A 24,563-nucleotide genomic window follows, 5' to 3' on the forward strand; every position below is an offset into this window, starting at 1 on the left:
TATGTTTTTTGAGGGAGGGGTATAAAAAAGAAGATATCTGTTTAAAAGGATCCAAGGGACCTGGAGAGACTTTGACAGGAGAAATCAGAAGTCTGCAGTCCACTGAAGAATTAAACTATTGGGAGTAATAATATGGGCTGATGCACTCAATATAGCAGTAATGCCTTCAGAGAAAGAGAGGAAAAAATTCAGATCCTCTAGGCTGCAATGGAGCTAAATACAGGATGACAAGAAATGGGAGCAGTACTCATTATGTCTGATTGCTAATTACCCCTTTGAATGATTCAGTTATGCCTGCTACTAGATAATTAGTTTAGTAATTTATGGCTGCACGTCCGCTTCCACGGGCCACTGCCAGCACCCCCCGACAAGCACGAGACCCTGCTAGCGCCCATTGTATTCAGTCTACAATGGGCTTAGTCCCTAGTTAAGTTATAACTCTATACAGGATTGTACCATCACTATGTAACTGAAAGTAAGCTAAAATTTCAAGGAAGATACAATTTTTCCCCTGTAGCTGAAGTGAAAAAAAATCTTACTATAGTATATGATACATCTACAATCATCATCCTTGGGGAAGAGAGATGAATGGTTTCTTAAAACAATGCATTTTAGGGTCAACTAATAAAAATGATGAGCAAAACATCCACAATAAGCTTAAAGAATGCAGTGGTGACACTACTGTAGATTAGCGGGCCCCAACCTTCTTGTAGTTGGGGACCGCCGCCGAGGGTGGGAGAAAGCTGGCGGCCCGGCCACCGCAGCAGCACGTAAATGCGCACGCGCAGTTGCCGCGCATGCATGTTTTCGCCACTAGGTGGCGCTAATGCGCATACGCAGAGCTGCCGCACGTGCGCGTTTTCGCCAGGAGGGGGCACAAACATGCATGTGCGGCAGCTCCGCGCGTGCGCGTTTGTGTTGCTGGCATGCCGGTGGCCGCGCCTGCCTCTTTTCCCCCCTCTCACTGCAAGGGGGGGAGGCAGGTGCGGCCACTGGTGGCCCGGTACTATGGCCTTCACGGCCCGGTACTGGGCCGCAGACCATGGGTTGAGGACCCCCGCTGTAGATGATCTAATAATCATGAGGAAAAAATCATGGATGATAGGTCTAATAGCTATTAGAGCTACAAATGAAAACTCCACACACAGAAACAACGCATCTATAATTGCAAGATACAAAGGAGAGACAAATAGGATTATCAGCTTTGTAATTCACTCCTTGATTGCTTCGTGTGTATTTAGCTCAAACTGTAGGGAAACCCATTACTGCCTGGCGCTCTGGTTTGATCAAATACGGCAGGAGCTAAGTTCTCAGTCTTCAAACTGCACTAGTTACAGTAAAGTATAACAAATACTATTTTCCAAAGGTAAGCTTCCTGCAACCTACTTTCAAAATAGAGAATAAAGATCATCATTGAAAACTCAGATGGGAGTGTTTCATGGACATTTCTCTAAATGCAAACATCTAAATTCAATAAACAGTAGTGGTTCTGTAATCCTCAATGTTAAGTGGTCACATTTGCATGTTCCTCAGACTTCTGAAAAACCAAGTTGTCTTTCAAGACTGCAAAGCACAACGTCCTTGATTTCTTATATTATAATTTCATAAATTGCACAGATACTTGAAGAAACCTAGAAGGAAGTCTAAAAGTTCTGCAGTTTTGGTCCCAGAAATTCTTTTCCTCAAGGAGCATAAATGTATACATTTGTATATGTTACAAACCATTTCCTAAATATGATGCTTTTCAGTTTGACTTAGTTTTGACAGAGAAGACTTAGAATGGCGCAAACACCTCTGCAGGCAGGCAGTCTGCACAGACAGCTGTGTGTGCAAGTTATGTGCTTGTGTGTCAAATCCTGACATGGTTTGCAACCAATCTGGGTGTTTCTCCATATGTAGATTAATCTCTAGAGTGGGACTAACACAAGACCACATGTGATAAGGAGAAAAAAATCATGCTTAACTCAAGTGTCCCCATTTCAGATGGCAATTTGTACATCAAGGGAAAAAAGGAATATCTTGGGGGGAAATGTCAGCAACAATTCTTGTAAAAATAAGTGGTACTCGGGTGGGTGTGGCATTTGAAAATTACTACAAATGGTTGCCATTCTAGGTTACCATGTAGTTAAACTGTCCTTGAAATACAGAGATAGGAGAACAGAATCATTCAGTGGTCAGGCCAAGAGAAAGTGCTGAAGGATGTCACTTCTGTACAGTATCTAACAAAGCATGAAAATTTATACCTTGAGTAAATCTTTGTTGGGCTGAAAGGTGCCACTGGATTACAAATTTGCTCTGCTGCTTTAGACCAACATGGCTATAGACCTGAGTATACCAGTGTTTAGGGTTTTGGACTAGGATTTAGGAGACTCAGTCTACCATGGAAATTTGCTGAGTGATAACATGGAGGTGAGAATTATGTTATAAGCTTCCTTGAATCATCACTGAGTGAAGAAAGTAGAGTATAAATAAAATAAATGAATAAAAAAGGGTGGCAGGGAATGGAATCAATTTTCAGAGCTATGATATGAAGATTACAGAAACAGGACAATGGAGGGAGCAGAAACGGGAAGAGTAGACAGTTGCATGTGGCAAAAAATGGCAAAGAGAAGAAAGGCTTTGAATTAACCAAACCAATATTTGGCTCCTGCCCTCTAGCAGCAATTCTAACATTTTAAATCATGTTACCAGCACATTACAACAAACTTTATGGGGTTCCTGTTGGTGAAATGGTAACAAGCAATGGTAATATCTATATATTATTTGGATTATGACAAGCATTAGTTAACAGTACTGACCTGGTCATCCTTGAGGAATGTCTCAACATCACCATACCCTGTTGTATGTTTGTGTTTAATAACAAGTTCACACCAGCGATGTCGAACCTTTGGGAAAACAAGCAAAATAGCATTTACTGTAAAAATGGTACCAAGTTAAATAACACTGAACACTACTGAACTCTACTAAAAGCCCTTTGATCATCGCATTTTAAAAGGGCCCTGATCTTCATTACAAATGGCTCCCCATCCCCCCCAAAAAACTACTGGCACATTTTTACTTTTGACACCAATTTGGTTTTCATCACTTGGCCAATACCCTTCATTTCTCCATCATTTCAGCAGGCAGACTGGGAAAAAAAACACAACCTGCCTAATTAAATAAAGCACACAAAACTCAGCTTCATAGGAGTGTTGTAATACTATATATGCCATTCAACAAATTCAGATGCTAACAGTTTGTAAAAGATAAGGAAAAATAATTAGCATAGGGTGGAACACTTAAAAACAAGAACATTAAAATTTAGCAATTCAATATACTCTTCAAACCAGACCAATACTGTGAAATGTTTTATAGCGATTGGGGTTTTCTTAGCCCATTGTGAATCAGAACAATTTCAACAATGTTCACTAAGAATGCATTCATAGCACTTGGATCGCAAATATAGCCACTTTATGCCTAGAGGCATGGGAAACCTGGCTGTCCTTTGCCTAGCAGCCTCAGCCTCCGAGAGCATAGCAGGTAGTATGGAAATGGCCCTGCTGGCCAGCATCAATTAGTGCTTTAATAATTCTATTGTAATTAATTTAGTTATCGTATTTCTTGGCAGCTCTTTCAATGGGAAATTTCCAAAGGTGGTGTGGAAGATAAATCCAGCCAGCTATAATCTAAAGAAGAAAATATGCAATACTTGCATGGCCAGGCTCCTGGCTGCTGGCAGGGAAAGGGAAAGAGGGCTTCCGTTCTAGCATGGGGAACGCTTGGACATTTGGAAGTGGAGCCTGGGAAAGACGGGGACCTCAGGATGGCCCCATGCCATAAAGTCCACCTTCCAAAGACTCCACTTTCCTCCAGGGAAACGGATCTCTGTAGTCTAGAGATGAGCTGTAATTCTGGGGGATTCGCAGGACCAACCTGGAAGTTGACATCCTTGACTAAAACATAAAAGCAAGGGGAAAAAGAGGAACAGGAAAAATAAAATATGTTAAAAGCCTTTTTTAAAAAGGAGGAGGTAAAAAAGTTCCCCAACTGCTAATGGGGAAGCACTTCCTCAAAATAAAGGATACCAACAATCAGAATCTGACAGTGATTCTTGATTTCTAACTGCAGATCTGCCCCCATTTATGAAGAACAACGACCCTGTTCAAACTCGCCTCTTCGTAGTGTGGAAGCTGCTTCCCCATGGCACATCATTGCCACAGAGAATATAATGCAGGAACTCGATGGGGATAGGACCAATCCAGAAGTCTTTGCTACCCAGTGGATTCCGCTCCTGGATTGTTGTCAACAACTATGTTGTTCCTGTATTCACAATAGGCACGTGGGGCAGCCCCGAACTGACAGATTAAAGCAACTCTCATGTTGGTGCGGAATAAATACAGTCTGGCTTGCCTTGTGAAAAGGCAAGCATTGCTTTCCCACATTCCTCAAAAGAACAGTCGGTCTATATATGGAGGAGCCTTTTCTTCCATCCTGTGCACTTTGTGAACTGTCTGCTACACCAACAGCATCAGGGAGGGTGCATACAGGGAACTGTGCAGGAGTGAATGAACAATCTTCAAAAAGATTTCAAGTGGAGCTCACAGTCTGTGCTGATGCAGAAATAATATCACAAACAAAATAAGACAGCTAATGACACCTGTCAATTAAAAGGGCAGTGCTCCCTCAAAATCATGGCATGTACAAGGAGCTCTTAAGAAGGAAGTTCCTGTTACATTTCTAGAAAGTTCTGCACTGTAAGCTGCTTAGGGAAATCCTATATATATAATTGTACCAATACATTTTGTTAACATTAAAATACAGATAACATTATTATTTCCTACCACTTGAAATTTTACTGTCATAGTAACCTATTTGTCAGGAGTAAAACACCTTCTTAAGCACAAATGTACGAGAAAAATACACCTTAGGCAAAACCAGATGGAACAAGCAGAGAAGAACAGTCTTCATGCTGATTTTTGTTTAAAGTTATTAAGTTACGCTGAAAGAAAAAGCATTTCCATTCAAGGAACAGGAAAACAAGATCCACAATTATTAACATGTCATGTTTTAAGAGCAGTTTAACAAACAGCTATAAAAGGGGAATGGATTATAATCCTTTTTCGTGTATAAATGTCGTTCTTAGCCAAACAAAGGCATAATGTAAGAAACTGCAGGAAAAATGGAAATTTTCCATTTTTCTTGCTGATGAAGGAGAGCCAAAGATTTGACCAATGACACAAACTGAACTTGATTAGCAATATCCAGCATTACTGTGCTTCTGGTCAGACTGTTAGATTACTCCATAATATTGATCTGCTCTGTCTCTAAAGTAACTTAGAACCCTCAAGTTTCATTGGCAGTTGCAGACACCATGCTCCAAACAATGAGAAGACACTGTTGCTTCAGCCTGGCCCATTATGCACGGCCGCCGAAACGGCGATTTCGGGTAACATGGAAAACGTGGAGGGGGAAGATGCGACGCACACCGGTTATGCACGGGGCGGGGCGCGATGGCGGCAAAACCCAGAGTAACGGATTTTGCACGCGGCGATCCCGGCACCACTTCTGGTTGCGCCCCGGTCCCCCGGAAGCTGCGCTTTCTTCCACGTTTCGCTAACGCGGCTTTTTCGGCGGCATGCACCGAATCTGTGGCCGGTTGCAGCCGGCACTGTGTGTTATCCGTGATTTTAGTCGCCGCCATTCCGCCATGTGCGTTATTCCCCCCGTACATAATGGGTCCCTCAGAGCTGGATTTAGAGTTGGCCTTCTGATTCTTGGATATAAAGAATTACAAAGGACAATTACAGGGGGAGGAGAAGTGTCTGCAAATCTCAGCTCAAATTCTTAAGGAATCAGTTTTGAACTGAAAACATTTTATTCTGTGGCTTTCCAAATGGCACCTTTGGCATCCATTTTAAGGTAAAAGTAAAGGTATCCCCTGTGCAAGCACCGAGTCATGTCTGACCCTTGGGGTGACGCCCTCCAGCGTTTTCATGGCAGACTCAATACGGGGTGGTTTGCCATTCCCTTCCCCAATCTTTACCGTTTACCCCCCAGCAAGCTGGGTACTCATTTTACTGACCACGGAAGGATGGAAGGCTGAGTCAACCTTGAGCTGGCTGCTGGGATTGAACTCCCAGACTCATGGGCAAAGCTTTCAGACTGCATGTCTGCTGCCTTACTACTCTGCGCCACAAGAGAATCATTTTAAGATTTAAAAAAAAAATGAGATGGAGTTATAGCTTGGAGGCCAGAGAATCTTTTGTCTGAAGTAATTGCTTCCCTGGAGCCTAGCTCATTATATCATGACTGAGCTGAAGTAGTAACCAACTCAACAACAGACTGAGCAAGTGCCACTTTTTTACCTCATGAAATTGATATAATTAATATAATTTCCTTCCCTAAAGGCTTAACAGTGCATTATGTGCTCAAAATAACGATAAATCAGAAACAATGAGCTGTCCCTACAAATTTGGCCATATTAAGCTATATGAAGAGCAAAGACTTACAAAAACATAGTGACAAGCTATAGTTGACAGCAAAGTCTTGATGCACTGAGGGGGGGGCTCACAAAAGGCAACAGATGAATGGCTTAGTTGTAATACAATAACTACTACTTCAACACAACAAATCATAAAACATTATTACAGTATGAGAACCAGCGTGGCATAGTGGAGAACCAGATTTTATTCCCCATTCCTTGACATGCAACCAGCTGGGTGACTTTGGGCCAGTTAAAGTTTATTTCTGAACTCTCTCAGGCTCATCTACTTCATAGGATGTCTGTTGTGGGGAGAGGAAGGGTAATCTGCTTTGAAATTCCTTCAGGTAATAAAATGTGGGGTACCAAAAAACAGTTCTTGTTCTTCTACCTCTTTTTACATTGCTACTACTATTTAATCAAATGAAAAAGATTTTTCCTAGGCATGCCATAAAAGAGAGAGTAGTCTTATATTTGCATAGAATAATTTTAAAAACTATTTTTGATCGTAAGTTTTTTAGAGGGAATCATCTTACATTCAGGGTCATCTTCTTTCCAAGCACAGTACGTATGGTGCTGCAGGTAACAATGGCAGTGCAGAACAAGTTGCAGCAGTCTTATCTGGAAGTGACGGTTGCATGAATCACAAATAAGACACTCTCTGCCAGGCCTAGCAGAGATGGCAAAAAGCCTGGCAGGCAGCATTTGTGACCTGAGCCTCCACTGATAAGGAGGAGTCCAAGACCTCAACCAGGCTTCCGATGGCAGTCAAAGCTGTTAGCTGGAGCCTGTCAAGAGCCAGAAGTTGGAGCACCTCACCTAGGCACACCGGCCCAGCCAGAGGACCTTTGTCTTAGCTGGATTCAGTTTCGGTTGACTCCCTTTGAGCCAATCTGCCACTGCCTCCAGACATGCATAGACAGCCATCCATCAACACAGAGCTGGGTGGAATTAGCATGCTGATGTCATCCCATCCTGAAACTCTGTATTAGCTGCATGAGGAGGTGCATGTAGATGTTGAACAACATCAGGGAGTGAACTGCTCACTGCAGGACCTCACAAGTAACGGGATATTCAGGGCAGTACTCTCCCCTGGAAAACTCAACAATGGCCACAGGATTGGAAAAGGGAAAACTCAACAATGGCCACAGGATTAGAAAAGGTCAGTTTACATTCCAATCCCAAAGAAGGGCAATGCCAAAGAATATTCAAACTACCGCACCATTGCACTAATTTCTCATGCTAGCAAAGTTTTGCTCAAAATCCTACAAGCTAGGCTCCAGCAATATGTGGACCGAGAACTTCCAGAAGTACAGGCAGGATTTCGAAGAGCCAGAGGAACTAGAGATCAAATTGCCAACATACGCTGGATCATGGAGAAAACTAGGGAGTTCCAGAAGAACATCTACTTCTGCTTCATTGACTATGCTAAAGCCTTTGATTGTGTGGAGCACAATAAATTGTGGCAAGTTCTTAAAGAGATGGGAATACCAGAGCATCTTATTTGTTTCTTGAGAAATTTATATGCAGGTGAAGAAGCAACAGTGAGAACTGAACATGGAATCACTGATTGGTTCAAAATTGAGAAAGGAGTTCGGCAAGGCTGTATACTGTCGCCTTGCCTATTTAACTTGTATGCGGAGCACATCATGAGAAAGGCGGGATTAGAGGAGTCACAAATTGGGATCAAGATTGCAGGGAGAAATATCAACAACCTCAGATATGCAGATGATACCACTCTAATGGTAGAAAGTGAAGAGGAACTAAAGAGCCTGTTGATGCGGGTGAAGGGGGAGAGTGCAAAAGTTGGCTTGAAACTCAACATCAAGAAAACAAAGATCATGGCATCCGGCCCTCTCAATTCCTGGCAAATAGATGGGGAAGAAATGGAGATAGTGACAGATTTTATTTTCCTGGGCTCCAAGATCACTGCAGATGGGGACTGCAGCAAAGAAATTAAAAGACGCTTGCTCCTGGGGAGGAAAGCTATGGCAAATCTAGACAGCATCCTAAAAAGCAGAGACATCACCCTGTCAACAAAAGTGCGTTTAGTTAAGGCTATGGTCTTCCCAGTTGCAATGTATGGCTGCGAAAGTTGGACCATAAGGAAGGCCGAGCGTCAAAGAATTGAGGCTTTTGAACTCTGGTGCTGGAGAAGACTCTTGTGAGTCCCTTGGACTGCAAGGCGAACAAACCGGTCAGTCCTAGAGGAGATCAGCCCTGACTGCAAACTTAAATGGACTTCAGGGAATGGTAGAGGACAGGAAAGCCTGGAGGATCATTGTCCATGGGGTCGCGATGGGTCGGACATGACTTCACACATAACAACAACAACAACTCTCCCCTACTGCCACCCTCTATCCCCAGCTCTGGAGAAAGAACTGCAGGTTCATGTAATCATCTCTTGTCTTAATCTGCTGTTTTCGATAAACCTTCTTATGCGTAAGTATAAGAGTCTTCCTGAGACTATCTGTAAACCGCTCCGCGAGAGCGGTAAAAATAAAAGAGTAAGGCCTATGTGGGAGGAGAAAGGGGCAGGGCGAGTCCAGGATAAAAACTTCAAGGGGCCAATCGGGAGCCGCGAAGCAGCTCCCAATTGGCCCATCCGAATGTCAGTCCAGGGCCAAGGGACCAATTGGGAGCCATGCAGCGGGTGGCTCCCAATTGGCCCCTAGGCCCGTCCCACATGGTCCGGCCCTGCTGGGGGGGAGGGGGAAGCCGGCAGAGGCTTCAGTACGGCCAAAGGAGCAGGCCCTCCACATCGGAGACGTGGCAGCCCTGCTCCTTTGCCCCCGAACCCAGGGACTCAGACAGGAGGGGTCCGGCCGGGGGAGGCTTCAGCACGGGGTTCTAAGAAGCCCCGCCATGTCCAAGATATGGCGGGGCTGCTCTGAGCCCCGCACTGAAGCCACAGACTTGGGCAGGAGGGGGGAAGGGGGGCGGGGGAGCCCTCCCGCAGCCTGCTGCCGGCCCGCTAGCACCCACTGTATTGGGCCTACAGTGGGCCTTAAACCCTAGTTGAGTTAATAAAGCCATATATGTTATATAGAAGAAAGCCCCATTCAACAGAATGCTACATGTACAAACCATTTGTATTACAGAGATCTGATTCATCATTAAATATTTTAGGGATTCGCTGTCATTAGGACTCCACATTTATGAATTAACATCTGTAAACAGCCCGTGGCGCCACGGGCGCCACGGACTGTATAAAGGAGTAAGGGGTAGTGGGGAGGAGTTAGGGCGGGACCGGTCCGGGATAAAAACTCAGGGGGGGCCAATCAGGAGCCGCGAAGCGGCTCCTGATTGGCCCCTCCGAGTGTCAATCCCGCCCCAAGCAGACAATGGGGAGCCGCGCGAAGCGCGGCTCCCCATTGCCTGCTTCACTCGCTCGGAAAATGGCGGCCCGCCTGGTGAGAGCCTCGGCTGGGGGGTGGGCCGGGAAGCCTTCTCTCGGCCGGCGGAGCGGCCTCGCAGCGTTGTGGACGCTGCGAGCCCGCTCCGCCGGCCGAGAGAAGGCTCCAGAGAGCCTCGGGGGGGTGGGTGGGTGGGGGGGGGAAGGGAAGCCTTCTGCCGCCGGCGGCAGCGGGCTCACAGCGTCGTTGACAGAAAAAAAAACCCTGTAGGAGCCTTTCGCAGATCCAAGCAGCAGAAAACAAAACCCTGAAGGAGCCTTTCCCAGCTCCAAGCAGCAGAAAAAAAAACCCCCGTAGGAGCTCCAAGCCGGCACGCCCACGAGAGCTAGCAGGAAAAAAAAACCCTGTAGGAGCCTTTCACAGCTCCAAGCAGCAGAAAAAAAAACACTGTAGGAGCCTTTCCCAGCTCCAAGCAGCAGAAAACAAAACCCTGAAGGAGCCTTTCCCAGCTCCAAGCAGCAGAAAACAAAACCCTGAAGGAGCCTTTCCCAGCTCCAAGCAGCAGAAAACAAAACCCTGAAGGAGCCTTTCCCAGCTCCAAGCAGCAGAAAACAAAACCCCTGTAGGAGCTCCAAGCCAGCACGCCCACGAGAGGCAGCAGAAAAAAAAAACCCTGTAGGAGCCTTTCCCAGCTCCAAGCAGCAGAAAACAAAACCCTGAAGGAGCCTTTTCCAGCTCCAAGCAGCAGAAAACAAAACCCTGAAGGAGCCTTTCCCAGCTCCAAGCAGCAGAAAAAAAAAACCCTGAAGGAGCTCCAAGCCGGCACGCCCACGAGAGGCAGCAGAAAAAAAAACCCTGTAGGAGCCTTTCCCAGCTCCAGGCAGCAGAAAAAAAAACCCCTGAAGGAGCTCCAAGCCGGCACGCCCACGAGAGGCAGCAGAAAACAAAACCCTGTAGGAGCCTTTCCCAGCTCCAGGCAGCAGAAAAAAAAAACCCTGTAGGAGCTCCAAGCCGGCACGCCCACGAGAGGCAGCAGAAAACAAAACCCTGTAGGAGCCTTTCCCAGCTCCAGGCAGCAGAAAAAAAAAACCCTGAAGGAGCCTTTCCCAGCTCCAAGCAGCAGAAAAAAAAAACCCTGTAGGAGCTCCAAGCCAGCACGCCCACGACAGGCAGCAGAAAAAAAAAACCCTGTAGGAGCCTTTCACAGCTCCACGCAGCAGAAAAAAAAAGCACCTCCTGGTGTCCCCTGGGTCCTAGCGCCCATTGCATTCCTGGTTGCAATGGGCTTTCTTGCTAGTTAATTCATAATATCCCAGAGCATTCAACCACTTTCTCTTTAGCTTCAAGGTGGAAGGACTACTCATCAAGTTTGCAGATGACACCAAATTGGGAGGACTGGCAAATACTCCAGAAGATAGAGACAGAGTTCAAGGAGGAGTGGGAGGAGTAATTTGTTATCTGAAACCTAATGTTCTACATTCCCGCTTCTTTGATCACCTGCCCTTCCCAATAACTTGTCAGATAATACCATCACATTCCCACTTCAGTGATCGTCTTCTTACAATGCCAAAGAATGCCACTGATTATGAGCTTTAAAAGCACACTTGTTCAACATTAAGGTCCATTCCGCACAAGTTTAATGTAGCAGGAGTGTGGCAAATTGTAATCGCTACTAATATGCAGTTATGCACGATGTCGTACACAATCTGCCACACTACTGAAACAGTCCCGCTAAAAGCGCTTCGTTGTAGCGCTTCCAGGGAAATCCCAAAAAGTGGATTCACCCTCTGGAAAGTGCTACACTCTTGCAAACAATCTGCAACACTTTCGAAAAAGTTCTGTGCGTTACCATTGTTGCAGTTTCAGCAAAGTCTCTCCCCCTGGCTCTCTCCTATGAACGTCCGGCAAAGCGATGGCCATTTTTTTTTTCTCGGAGCGAGCGGAGAGCAACGAACCGGCGAGCCTTCATTCAACCAGCGAGGCTTCTCCGGCTGCAGACCCTCCACAGAGCTGCTTTAAAGCTCGCCTCAAGTCACCAAGCACAACACAGCCCCATTTGCAAGTTCCCTTTATTTTCGGCCGAAAATCGCGCCCATGCACGGGGGGGGGGGTTTCACTCGGGGGAGCATGGCAACGATGAATCGGCAGTTCACAGGCCAGCTGCCAGCTAGATGGGTCTCTACGTTAGGAGGAATTAAGGAATCAAGGCATATTCGTTGCAACGTGTTTTTCTTTTTCTTTTTAACCTGTTCTTAAAGGCAAAGGGGTTTTTCCGGAGCATGGTAACAACAGCCCATTGGCTGCTCATTTGATTGACGGCCAGGGGCGGGACAAAGCACGGAAAAAATCGCTTCCTTTCTAGCGATTTTTGCCGAGACCGGAAACCTGCCGGAAACGATTGAAACGCAACTGGATTCCACTACAAAGGCAGGCATTCGTTATTCCGAATTCCACTATTTAAAATTCCATTTTTTCTTTCCGAAAGCAATTTGCCACATTGAACCTTGTGCGGAATGGGCCTAAATATTACTAATCTCTATTTGCCTTTGTGCTCTGTGTGACATTTCTTCCTATTAGACATTCATTCCCACAGTGCATCAGAAGGATCCATTATTCCAGCTCTTTTTGAGGGTAAATATTTATACAAAATGCCTGTATTATTAAAAGTAGCTAGCAAGGTGTAGTGGTAAAAATGCCATATGATTATAAGAAGAGCCCTGCTGGATCAGACCAATATTTCATTCTGTCTCAGACAGTGGGCAACCAGTTCCTCTGGATGGACAACAACAGGACACAGAGGCCAAGGCTGGCTCTGAGATTCAGAGGCATAGTGCCTCTGAATATAGAGGGTCCTTTCAGTCACCATGGCTAGTAGCCATTGATAGACTTGACCTCCATGAATCTATCTAATCACCTTTTAAAGCTGTTTATTCTTGTGGCCATCACTACATTCTCTGGCAGCAAATTCCACATTTTAATCACTCTCTGTGTAAAGTAGTATTTCCTTTTGTCCGTCCTGAACCTAGTTATCATCAATTTCATAGAATGCTCTTGAGTTCTAGCATTCTTGGAGAGAAATAAAAAATTCTCCTTGTCATCTCTATCAATCCCATGCATAATTTTATAAACTCCTCTCGTCCCACCTAAGTCATCACTTTTCTAAGCTAAAAAGTCCCAGACTCTTGACCCTTTCCTCATAAGGAAGGTGTTCCAACCCCCTAGTCATCTTGGTTGCCCTCCTCTGCACTTTTTCCAGCTCTGCAATGTCCTTTTTGAGATGCAGAGACCCAAACTATACACAGTATTCCAAATGAGACCACACTATTGATCTATACAGGGACATTACAATATCAGCCATTTCATTCTTACTTCCTTTCCTAATCATCCCTAACACAGAATTTGCCTTTTTTCCATTGCAGCCATACACTGGATTGAATTAACCCAGACTTTCTCAACTAGGGTTTCATGAAACCCTTGGGTTTCTTGACAGCCTTAGAAGGGTTTCTCAGATGGATGTGAGTTAATTAATTTTTAAATATATATTTTAATTTGTGATATGACCATATATGGTCATGTTGACCTCCCCCCTCAAATGGTCAATGATGGGCCTAAAGGGGGAGAGGAGGGACCCAGGTGGGCGTGTACACAGTTATACTTCCCAACCATATTCTGCACAATCAAACCACGTTTGAGGTTTCTTGAAGACTGAAGTTATTTCCGGAACTTCTCAATGGTAAAAAAGTTGGGAAAAGCTGAATTAGCCATTATGACCCCAATATCTTTTTCCATCTCAGTCTTAATCCATAAGAGAACCTGTCTTCTTTATCCCATGACTGCTAAATTTACTTTGGTGAGATAACTTGTCAAAAGAGATCATGGTTACAACTATTAGTTATTATTATTATAAGGTTATTCACATGTTTTTAGACCATTTTATGTATTGTTCCTTATTCTTATGTAAACTACCCTGAGCCTCCGGGGAGGGCAGTATATAAATAAAATAAATAAAATAAATAAAATAAATAAAATAAATAAAATAAATAAAATAAATAAAATAAATAACAATTGTCAAGAGAGGCAGGATATAAACCCCAAAATTAATAAATAAAATAAAAGCCTTTTGAAAGTCCATGTAAATAGTGTCTACATGCTTGTTAACTTTCTTAAAGAACTCCAAAAGGTTGCTGAGGGAGGACTGTAATTGCCTGGTCCCCCTCTGGATTACTTTTAAAAAAATTGTGTTACATTTGCTACTCTTCAGCCTTCAGGTATAGCAGCTGCATTTAGTGATAGGATATATATACAGGTTACATTAACAATGTTAAATCTCAGTTCCCTACGATCTCTCAGGTACATGTCATCAACACTTCTAGCATTGGCATATAAACACTTATCATGTGTTTACATCTCCAGGATACTGTGCCTCTCTCAGCACCAGTGTGCCATCACTCCCAAATTCTATTAGGCTCCTATCACTATTACCTTGAGTGTTTGTACAATCATCCCTTTGGACTGACTTTTCCTGAACTGGAGGTTCCCCAGCTTCTATCAGCTTTCCCCCTGGGATTAGTTTAAAAGCTGCCCTGACACTTTTTTAGTATTTGTCACCAGCAGCCTGGCTCCCTTTTGGTTCAAATGGAGTCCATCTCTTTTGTGAGTCTGAGTCCCCACTCCTCCACATGTAGCCAGGTGGGTGACCTAGGACCAGTAAGTTCCCTTAGAGCAGTGGTCCCCAACCCCTGGGCCGGGGACCGGTACTGGTCTGTGGATCAGTCAGTACTGGGCCGTTGCTCCTCCTCGTCCTCCTCCCTGGCTGCTGCCTTGGAGGCTGTCCTGCCCCTCTGCCACCGGCTCACCATTGGTGCTCTCCAGTGGCTGCCATGGCTGGGGCTCCCCCTCAGCATGGCAGATGCTGCTGGCAGCGCCCCCCAGCGGGTGGTGGGAAGTCAGGGGCGCTGGCGGCGGTGGCATCCCTCGGCAAAAGACTACTCCCCTGGGCCTCAGTAAAATTGTCAACCCGGTGATAAAAAGGTTGGGGACCACTGCCTTAGTGTTCTCTCAGTCTCACCTACCTCGCAGGGTGTCTGTTGTGGGAAGTGGAAGGGTAGGCAATTGTAAGCTGCCTTAAGACTCTTTCAGGTAGTAAAAAGCAGTGTACAAAAAACAGCTCTGCATCTTCCTCAGATGGTAGACAATGGTGCTCAGAACTGTGCTCAGAATCATGTTTCACAGTGTGGTTTTTAAAGCAGTAATCACATTTTTAAGTTTTTTTTAAATTTTATTTGGGATAGCAAAAACACACTAACTACTACATGGTCAGCTTGCATGTATACTAATACAAACAATGCAAAGACATTAAACACAGAAACCCCAAAGCAGATTACCCATGGTAGCAAAAAGGATTCTGAATCAGGATCATGAGGTAAACGACTTATAAATACATTTAAGACAGTTTAAAAAATTAAAGTTATAAAGGGGAACAATTTTTGGCTAGAGGTTTCCATGGCCAAATTTAAGTTGGGCAATAGACAATGCAAGTGATATATGTATGTGACCTTTCATAGCACAGACTCACCCCAGCAGAGGATACAGTTCTTTCACTGTTCTCACAACTGGAGTTGCTGAAGAAACAACCCCCCTCTCCAGACTCTCTCCAACCTGCATGCTGCTAATCACAGTACAACAGTTTCCTCTGCCAGGCTGAATCTGTGCTGTGAAAGAATGACAATATTGTTGGAGGAGTCATTGTTGTTTTCATTAGCAGCATGCATGCAGGTTATACCCTTGGGGGGGGGGGGTTGTTTCTTCAGCAAATCCAATTGCAAGACAGACAATAACAGACCACCACTAGTAATCATATACAGCTATCAACTCAAAACAATTTGATGCATTATCAGCAACTTTAACAGCGACAGTTCTCTTTCACAAGTACGGGGGGGGCATACCTTTTCTTGCCCAGAGACAACCCCCAATCTTAAACAACTCACCCATAATAATACAACATCTAATTTTAACATGGATACTGGTACCAGAACTTGTAATAAACCCTGATGCCAGCTTTGCTGCCAAGTGCACCCAGACAACACAATCACTGGACATAACAACATCAGCTACACCTCTCAGCCTCATTCACTTGTTTATCCTCTAATATCATATATGCCATTAAGTTCTCTACAAAGGGCAAACAGGTCGAACCCTACCCACCAAAAGAATAAACTAACAGAAAGCAGTGGAATAGGCTGCCTAAGGAGGTGGTGAGCTCCCCTTCACTGGCAGTCTTCAAGCAAAGGCTGGATACACACTTTTCTTGGATGCTTTAGGATGCTTTGGGCTGATCCTGCGTTGAGCAGGGGGTTGGACTAGATGGCCTGGATGGCCCCTTCCAACTCTATGATTCTATGATTCTATTCTATGAAAACTGACATAAAGAACCAATAAACGTGTAGAACACTTTAATGTTCCAGGAGATTCAATGAGAAACTTCAAAGTAGCTGTTTTATTGCAAAGCAATTTCAGAAACAGACTAAAATCAGAGATCACTGAGTTACAAGTTACACCACCTCAGAAGGCAGTGGCTTCTCCTTCTTTGGAAGGTTTTAAGCAGAGGCTAGATAATCATCTGACAGAAATGCTGATTTTATGAACTTAGGCAGATTGTGAGTGGGTGGGCAGGAAGGGATGTGTCAGTGTTTGTCTCTTCTGACCTTCCTTGCATGCCTAGGGAATTGCTAATTGCCACTGGGGGATGGTAGGTGAATTTCCTCCAGGCCAGGCTGGATTCTGGAGATTTTTTATTGGGGGGGGGGGGGGGGAGGAAGATCACTAAGGCATGAAATTGGGGTCACTATGGGTGGGCAGGTAGTTGTGAGTTCCTGCATTGTGCAAGGGATTGGACTAGATGACCCTGGAAGTCCCTTCCAACTCTATGATTCTATAACACTCAAGACAAGGGAATCCCCAGGCCTACATAGAGATATTGGGTTCTTATCTAACCACACATACTAACATCATTCCGTTCTCATATCGGTTTGCAAACTCATTTATTATGCTGTATGCTAATTTGGTGCTATTCACAGGTCTTAACAATTGCCTTCATCCAGTCTGAGCTATATTTAGTGCTGTTACTTATACATCTTGACTCTAATTTGCCTTTCCCAGCAACATCCCCCTCAACCTCTACCTACATGTAATAGTTGATGATTTCTCTTTCAAAGTAACTGAAAAAGTGTGCATGTACGCAAAATATCCAGAATAAAACTTTCTTGGTTTTAAAGGTACCACTGGACTCACATTTTATTCTGCTACTTCAGATGAACATGGCTCCCCTCCTGATTCTATGATCCTATACAGCTGTGTGACAGGGCAGTAGCTCTGCTGATTGACTTTTGCCTTTTTGTCTGTATTAGTCTGTGACCATACTTTCCAGAGCTTCTACAATAGGCCAGTACCCTTCATCCAGGCTGTGCACACACAGGTCCCTTAGTCCAAGATGAATTAGTAGGAAATATCTTAAAGAATATGGGCCACCTACCATCTGTTTGCCACTCTGTGGTTAAGGTTTTTAACTGGTATGGATAGAGAGAAAGGACTGGTCTACTAGATTGTACTATCACAGTGGTGTTAAGCCTGCATATTCATCCTGTGATTTATCACAGTGGTCCCCAACCTTTTTATCACTGGGGACCGGTCAACGCTTGACAATTTTACTGAGGCCCGGGGGTGGGGGTAGTCTTTTGCTGAGGGACGCCGCCGCTGCTGCATGAGCCCCTACTCCACTGGCTTTTCCGCCGGCGCCCCTGACTTTTCGCCGCCCACTGGGGGGCGCTGTGAGCAGCTGCTGCTCAGTGCCACACTGAGGGGGCGCCCCAGCCATGGTGACCGCTGGAGAGCACCAAAGGTGAGCCGGCGCAGAGTGACAGGGCAGCCCCCGAGGCAGCAGCCGGGGAGAAGCCGCAGCCCGGTATCGACTGATCCGCGGACCGGCACCGGTCCCCAGACCGGGGGTTGGGGACCACTCCCATTGTAGCTGGGGACAGGGGCATGGATAGGCCAGTTGCTATGGAGTGGTACTTCAGTCTAAACTTGTTGATTTCAATGGACTAAGACTAAGGATATCACTGCACTGCAGTGGAAAGGATTTCTTTCTGGACAAAGGTCACCGATTCTTCACTCTCAACCCCTTGCCCCCTTATTGGCTTTCCAATGATAAATCTCTAAACCTCCTTTGTAAAAAGGTTCTTAAGAAGACATACACATATAGGTGAACAATTATTTCGAAAGTGAGATTTATAACTTTGTAATGACTTTCTACATTGATCAGGAAATAAAATACATACAGTATGTTCTTTATTGGATTCACAATCACAACAGCACTTAAGAAAACCCCAACATATCAAATCTCTCTTGAAAAACATGCTTATGTAAGAATGCCAACAAACTTCTTTGCTTTTTTGAACAATGTCACATACTACTAAGCAAGTAGAGCACAGATATACGAAAATTACAAGTTAAATTCTAAAAATAGCTTTGGAAACATTTATAGAAAATATTTTCATTTCTTTCATACCCTCTTAAGATTTACTTACTTAGCTGTCTTACTTGCTTCTGCTAACAACAATCCCTGGGCTACTCAAGTGAAATAATCTATGCAACCATTAATATCCCATAATGCTAAACGAATATCCTGACAGTTGCACCAGGATAGACATTAACATTTGGAAATATAATTTAAATAATTTACAAAATGTAACATCTTTATATTATTATTCTCTTTTTTATATGGGAATTAACTGCACAAGATATATACTGCACCACTAAAACCTTGAGTGTTATTTTACAGTCTGTACTCTATCCCTGTTCAAACTCAGAGGATCTACTTTAAAAAAAACTGTTTCAGAAATTAGGACAGTCACCTTTTTTTTTGGTATACAGATTTAAACTGTAGTTAAGCTCAATTGAACAACACTTAGTTAAAATCAAACCACAGACCAGATCCTAGAATTTGCCACCTACAAGGACACAACCCCCCCCCCCCCCAACGCCACAGTGTGACACTTACTTTCTTTGGAGATATAGAGAGTTGCTTGGTTAGGCCGGCGTCAGTATGAAAACTAACATTCCCTTTTGAGGACTGTGGGTGCCTGCAAGCCAGTGGCTGCAGAACTGCTAATGGTAATGTTATCTTGGTTGTCTTCCTTAAAGGGTCAGCTAAGCCCTTGATTTCACCTTGTAAGATAATGCTACATTAAGAGTTCTTTCACAGAGTTTATAATTTTGTCACAAAAGTTCAAAAATATGTACAAGTTCATTAGTGTACATTTAGCACATTTAAAAAAGAAAATATAATGCTTGCAAGAGGAAAAAGAAGCCCTTAGTGGTGCAGTATCTCTAGATTTTCAAGAATGGAAATGCAACACAAGGGCTGTGGCTTTGATCCTACTCAGTTATTTCTCTTCCAGATATAGAAGTCCTGACATTTCTTTGGTATTAGTGCACGATTAAAATATACCCTAAATATATCTTAATTCCTATAAATAGCTACATGTGTTTCAAGACCAATTAAAAATAAAACTGGCATTTGGAACACCATATAAACAACAAATAAATAAAAGCTGAAATAAACTGTAGCTAGGGCTACACTGCTCTGAGCATTTTCTTGGAGGAAGCAGGCATTTCTGAATAATGGATGCTTTAATTGTATACCTCTGAACTACAGAAACTCTGAGTATCATGGCAGTATCTAGTGAATCTTCTCAATATAGAGGTCCTATCTTCCCTGTCTGCAATTTTAATTGCATAACAAATGCTGATTAAAAGAGAATCCTTGCGCACACACTTTCTCTAATCTTCATTGTTCTATGTGTACTCTGTTCTCACAAGAACCTGATACTCTAAAAATTACTTCAGTCAGAGAACCAGCTTCCATATAGAAAACAGCAAACCTTAAAAACAAAATTTGTGTCAGGATATGAGCTTTCATGAGTCACAACTCCCTTCTTCAGATATCTCAGGAAAGCTCATTCCACACAGTAGGTATCCAGTTATCAATATTTCTTGAGGAACCTGCAATGGTGATAGTTTGGGACCTTCAGAGGTAATTTTGAAATTCCAATTTACCACTGTTCAACAGAATTGCTTCTAGCGTAGTGCAGAAACCTTCTTAGTTGCCACTTATACAATTGGAGAGAAGCAACAGTGAGGAACCTGCAATGGTGATAGTTTGGGACCTTCAGAGGTAATTTTGAAATTCCAATTGACCACTGTTCAACAGAATTGCTTCTAGCGTAGCGCAGAAACCTTCTTAGTTGCCACTTATACAATTGGAGAGAAGCAACAGTGTAGAGGAAGAACATATGTTTTGCAGAAGCACTTCCAGTTAAATCAACATCTACCATAATAGAATTGCAGGTAGCATGTGTTGAGAAAGATCCTAGATCCTAGAGAGCCACAACCAATAAGAGGAGACATTACTGAACTAGAGAAGTCAATGTTTTGACTTGGTATAGGTCAGCTTCATGTGTTCTTTTCACCAACAGTATCAAATAAATGGCTGGGCTTTATTGACTCAGGCTGCATGAACTAAGTTAATATGAAGCTGAAAGAGTCCCCTTTCCCCAGTTTTCTGTCTAAGACAGCCTTTCTCAACTCTTTTATCATTGAAAACCCCCTGAAATATTCTTCAGGCTTTGAGAAACCTCAGAAGTAGCACAATTTGCAGAATATGGTCTGGAAGCATAGCTGTGTACATGCCCCCATTTCCACCCTCTCTAGGCCCATCATTAGCCATTTGTGGGGTGGGGGCAGTCAACATGACCATATGTGGTCATATCACCCAATAAATAGACTCCCTTGTGGGGTCCCTCAGGGTGCGATCCTCTCCCCCACATTATTCAACATCTTTATGCACCCTCTGGCCCAGCTGGTACGGAGTTTTGGACTGGGTTGCCACCAGTACGCTGATGACACCCAGCTCTATCTCCTCATGGACGGCCGCCCGGACTCCCCCCCGGAACCTTTTGCCAGATGTTTGGAAGCGGTGACAGAATGGTTCGAGCAGAGTCGCCTGAAACTCAACCCCTCCAAGACGGAGGTCCTGTGGCTGGGACGTAGGGGGCAGGACCAGGAAGCGCGCTTACCCACCCTGGCAGGGACGCAACTCACCATCACGTCCCAGGCCAGGAACTTGGGTGTGGCCATTGATGCCTCCCTGACTTTGGAGGCGCAGGTCAAAAAAGTAGCGGGCCAGGCATTTTTCCACCTTCGCCAGGCCCGACTATTAGCGCCCTACCTGTCCCCCGAACACTTAGCCACAGTGATCCATGCAACGGTCACCTCCAGAATAGATTTCTGTAACTCGCTCTACACGGGCCTTCCCTTGTCCTTGATCCGGAAACTTCAGCTAGTGCAAAACGCAGCTGCTAGGGTCCTCACTGGCACATCTTGGAGGGCCCACATCCAGCCAGTGCTGAGGCAGCTGCACTGGTTGCCAATTGCTGCCCGGATCCGGTTCAAGGTTCTGGTTCTAACCTTCAAGGCTTTACGCGAGTTGGGACCCACATACCTGAGGGACCGCCTATCGCCTATGCCCCTCGCAGGGCCTTGCGCTCTGCGGGTGAAAACCTGTTGGTCGTTCCCGGCCCTAGGGAAGCACGCCTGGCCTCGACCAGGGCCAGGGCCTTTTCGGTCCTGGCCCCGACCTGGTGGAATGAGCTCCCGGGAGAGCTGCGGGCCCTGCGGGATCTTTCAACATTCCGCAGGGCCTGCAAGACGGAGCTCTTCCGCCAGGTTTATGGTTGAGGCCGGGGCTGATAATAGATCTATGCCTCCCACGGGGACTCGGGTTCTGGACCCGAAGCAAAACATCATCAGGACCTCCTCTCCACCCGCTAGTAGTGGGAGGGAGGGGGGGGGGAGTTGAGCTGCCATTCTTGCTATGCCGGCAATATTGGCAATGTTATTATTGTTTTATGGGGTTTTAATGGGGAATTGCGATATTGTTACCCGCCACGAGCCGCAAGGGAGTGGCGGGCTATAAATCTAATAATAATAATAATAATAATAATAATAATAATAATAATAATAATAATAAATAACAAATTAAAAAATATATATTCAGGAAACCCTTCCAAGGCTGTCAAGAAATGCCAGGGTTTCACAAACCCTGGTTTAGAAAGCCTGGTTTAAGGTTAGAATCCTACATACTAGAGACTGTCCCATTCCATGAAGTAGAGTTTATTTCTGAATATGCAAACTTAAGATTGCAATGTAAGGTTCTGAATATTAACTCAACATTATTTCTATAATATGTTTCTCAAGTGTGGGCAGATCTGCAGATATCTAAATCTGTGGCTCAGACCCACACTGAGAGAAAGCAAATTTTTCTCTATGTTTGGTTTGAAGAAAATCATTACAAAATTACATTGAGGTTTTAAATCCCATTAAAGAAAATCACTGACTATGCATGCAGAGACAAGACAGCTACCTCTCTCACCTTAGACTCTGTAGTGACTTAAGAAGTGGCAGCCATGAAGGGCCAGGTGAGGGAGGCTGGAAGCTGCACAGGCTTTGCTGGTGGCAGCTGTGGAGATTGGGGAGGGGGGTTGGGAGCCATAGTGGCAGAGGCCAGGAGCTGTGCTGTGCTCACTGCCATTGATTTTGAGGGGGTTGGGGGGAACCCATGCCAGGCTCACTGGTACCAGCTGTTGAGGACTTTGGGGGGGGGGGTTCAGGAGGTTCACTGTTTTTGCCAGCATCAGTGTCAATGTGAGAGTGTTATGGGGCAGGAATGTGGTAGGCCTGGCAGCGGAGGCAGGGATATCAAAATTTCAGCAATGTGGGGAGTGGTGGGAGTGCCAGCATTAATGTTAGGGGTTGAAGAGGCAGGAGCTCACTGGTGGAGTCTGGGAGCCAATGGCAGCTGCAACTGCGAGAAGGGGCCCAGAGCCAAGGGATGGAATCCCTTCTTCCTCTTAGCTTTATTTTAATTTAAATTCCATTTAATTTATATTTGGAGCTGCAACAAGATGCTAGCAATAACAGTGGGGGCAAGATTAAAGGTAAGGAGGAGGAAGGGATCCCTCCTATGAGTATTGCAGATCCTCACTTATTTTACAGGATATTTGATGTGCACTTGTGTCCAAGTTACACTTGGGGCAGGTATTTATATTGTCCTACTCTACACTGTACTATTCGCCAGGAGTTGGATTTGTCTCTGATCTGCAAACTTATTTGCAATATCTCACTGTCTATTTCACACTTTCAGTCACCTCTTCCTTCTGATATATCTATCCAGGAAATCCCACATGGTTTAGTTTAGGCTGTCATTAACCACAGTCTCTATTTGTATGATGTATTTTATAACTGTTCAGACTGGTAGCCAACTACCATTTCTGAATCTATATCATTAAATCAGAAAATACTTATTTATCATAAACAGTCAATCTAATATTTGGGAACGGGGGGGGTGATTAAACCAGGAGCAGGCATTTCAGCAGATGAAAAAATAGGGCCAGTAGCACATGAGACATGAATCCTAAATATGCCATATGTCACTTTCACCCTGTCCAGAATGGGTAAATTTACAAGCAGAAAGAGATGGGTGCCAGATGTGATAGCTAAAATAGCCAAACAAAAACTGTGTTACACATGTACACACATGCTGTATTTTTAAAGAAAGATAAGAGTTTATTAAAGACCCAGTCATATAGCCGAGAGCAGCAAACACAGTAAATGCAAGCAGTGCTATAACTGCCTTCAGGACAGATTTAGACTTGTTTCACTGCTGATTATCGGAATGTTGATATTTCCAGTCATTACCTTATTTCCTTAGCTTATGAGCTCACTATGAATGCTATTGGATTACCTCGGCATCCTGCTCACGGAGGTGGTAGGTTTTCTGTAAGCACTCCAACATTTTTGAACATAATGTCTTCTCCTTCAAGAGATGCTCCAGAACTAAAACCAGCTGGTCCGGGAGAAGCTAGAAGAAAATAAATAGCTTGTAAGAGGTGATGTTTTCTGTATCATGCATAAACATTGAATGGTGTATTGAAACAGACCAAAGCTAACTTTTATATGCATTTCTGGAAAGCCTCTAAGTTTTCATTGTCTGTACACTGAAAGTTTCTACCCCCACCAATAGTAATTTGCCATGGCTTCTCATTGTATATTTGTATCGGATCATCTTAATGAAATATTGTTAGAGTTTATTTGCCCCCATGTTTTATGGAATATATATATATTATATATATGACAAGAGCCTCTTGTGGCGCAGAGTGGTAAGGCAGCCGTCTGAAAGCTTTGCCCATGAGGCTGGGAGTTCAATCCCAGCAGCCGGCTCAAGGTTGACTCAGCCTTCCATCCTTCCGAAGTCGGTAAAATGAGTACCCAGCTTGCTGGGGGGTAAACGGTCATGACTGGGGAAGGCACTGGCAAACCACCCTGTATTGAGTCTGCCAAGAAAACGCTGGAGGGCGTCACCCCAAGGGTCAGACATGACTCGGTGCTTGCACAGGGGATACCTTTACCTTTACCTTTACTATATATGACAAGCAATTTTATTTAAAGAGAGAGAAACAAGTTATATTGTCTCAGTTCCTAGAGTTCCAACCACACATAAAACTGGTGAACAACAACAGAGTCTACTCAAATCATGGCATAAAGATTTTATTTGTATATCCGAAGATCATGAACAAACTATTTGAAAACATACTGTGATCGGTAGCTTTATATTAAAAGATATATTAAGT

The 24,563-nt window shown here is 44.3% G+C and overlaps 1 protein-coding gene across 7 annotated transcripts in view; it reads right to left on the reverse strand.

The window, feature by feature from the left end:
- Positions 1 to 24,563, reverse strand: part of AOPEP (aminopeptidase O (putative)) — a 242,045-nt gene that overhangs the window by 1,722 nt on the left and 215,760 nt on the right. For 6 of the 7 annotated variants that reach the window (XM_077344576.1, XM_077344577.1, XM_077344571.1 and 3 more), the window contains 2 exons: positions 23,678 to 23,794; positions 2,799 to 2,885 (listed from right to left, as the gene is read on the reverse strand). In XM_077344576.1, coding sequence (XP_077200691.1) covers positions 2,799 to 2,885; positions 23,678 to 23,794 — 204 coding nt within the window. Of the gene's footprint in view, positions 1 to 2,798; positions 2,886 to 3,912; positions 3,933 to 23,677; positions 23,795 to 24,563 lie in introns of all 7 variants that reach the window. The other variant, XM_077344574.1, reaches the window with a different exon arrangement.

The sequence above is a fragment of the Paroedura picta genome, chromosome 7 (genome assembly GCF_049243985.1).
Source record: "Paroedura picta isolate Pp20150507F chromosome 7, Ppicta_v3.0, whole genome shotgun sequence".
Taxonomy (NCBI): Eukaryota; Metazoa; Chordata; class Lepidosauria; order Squamata; family Gekkonidae; genus Paroedura; species Paroedura picta.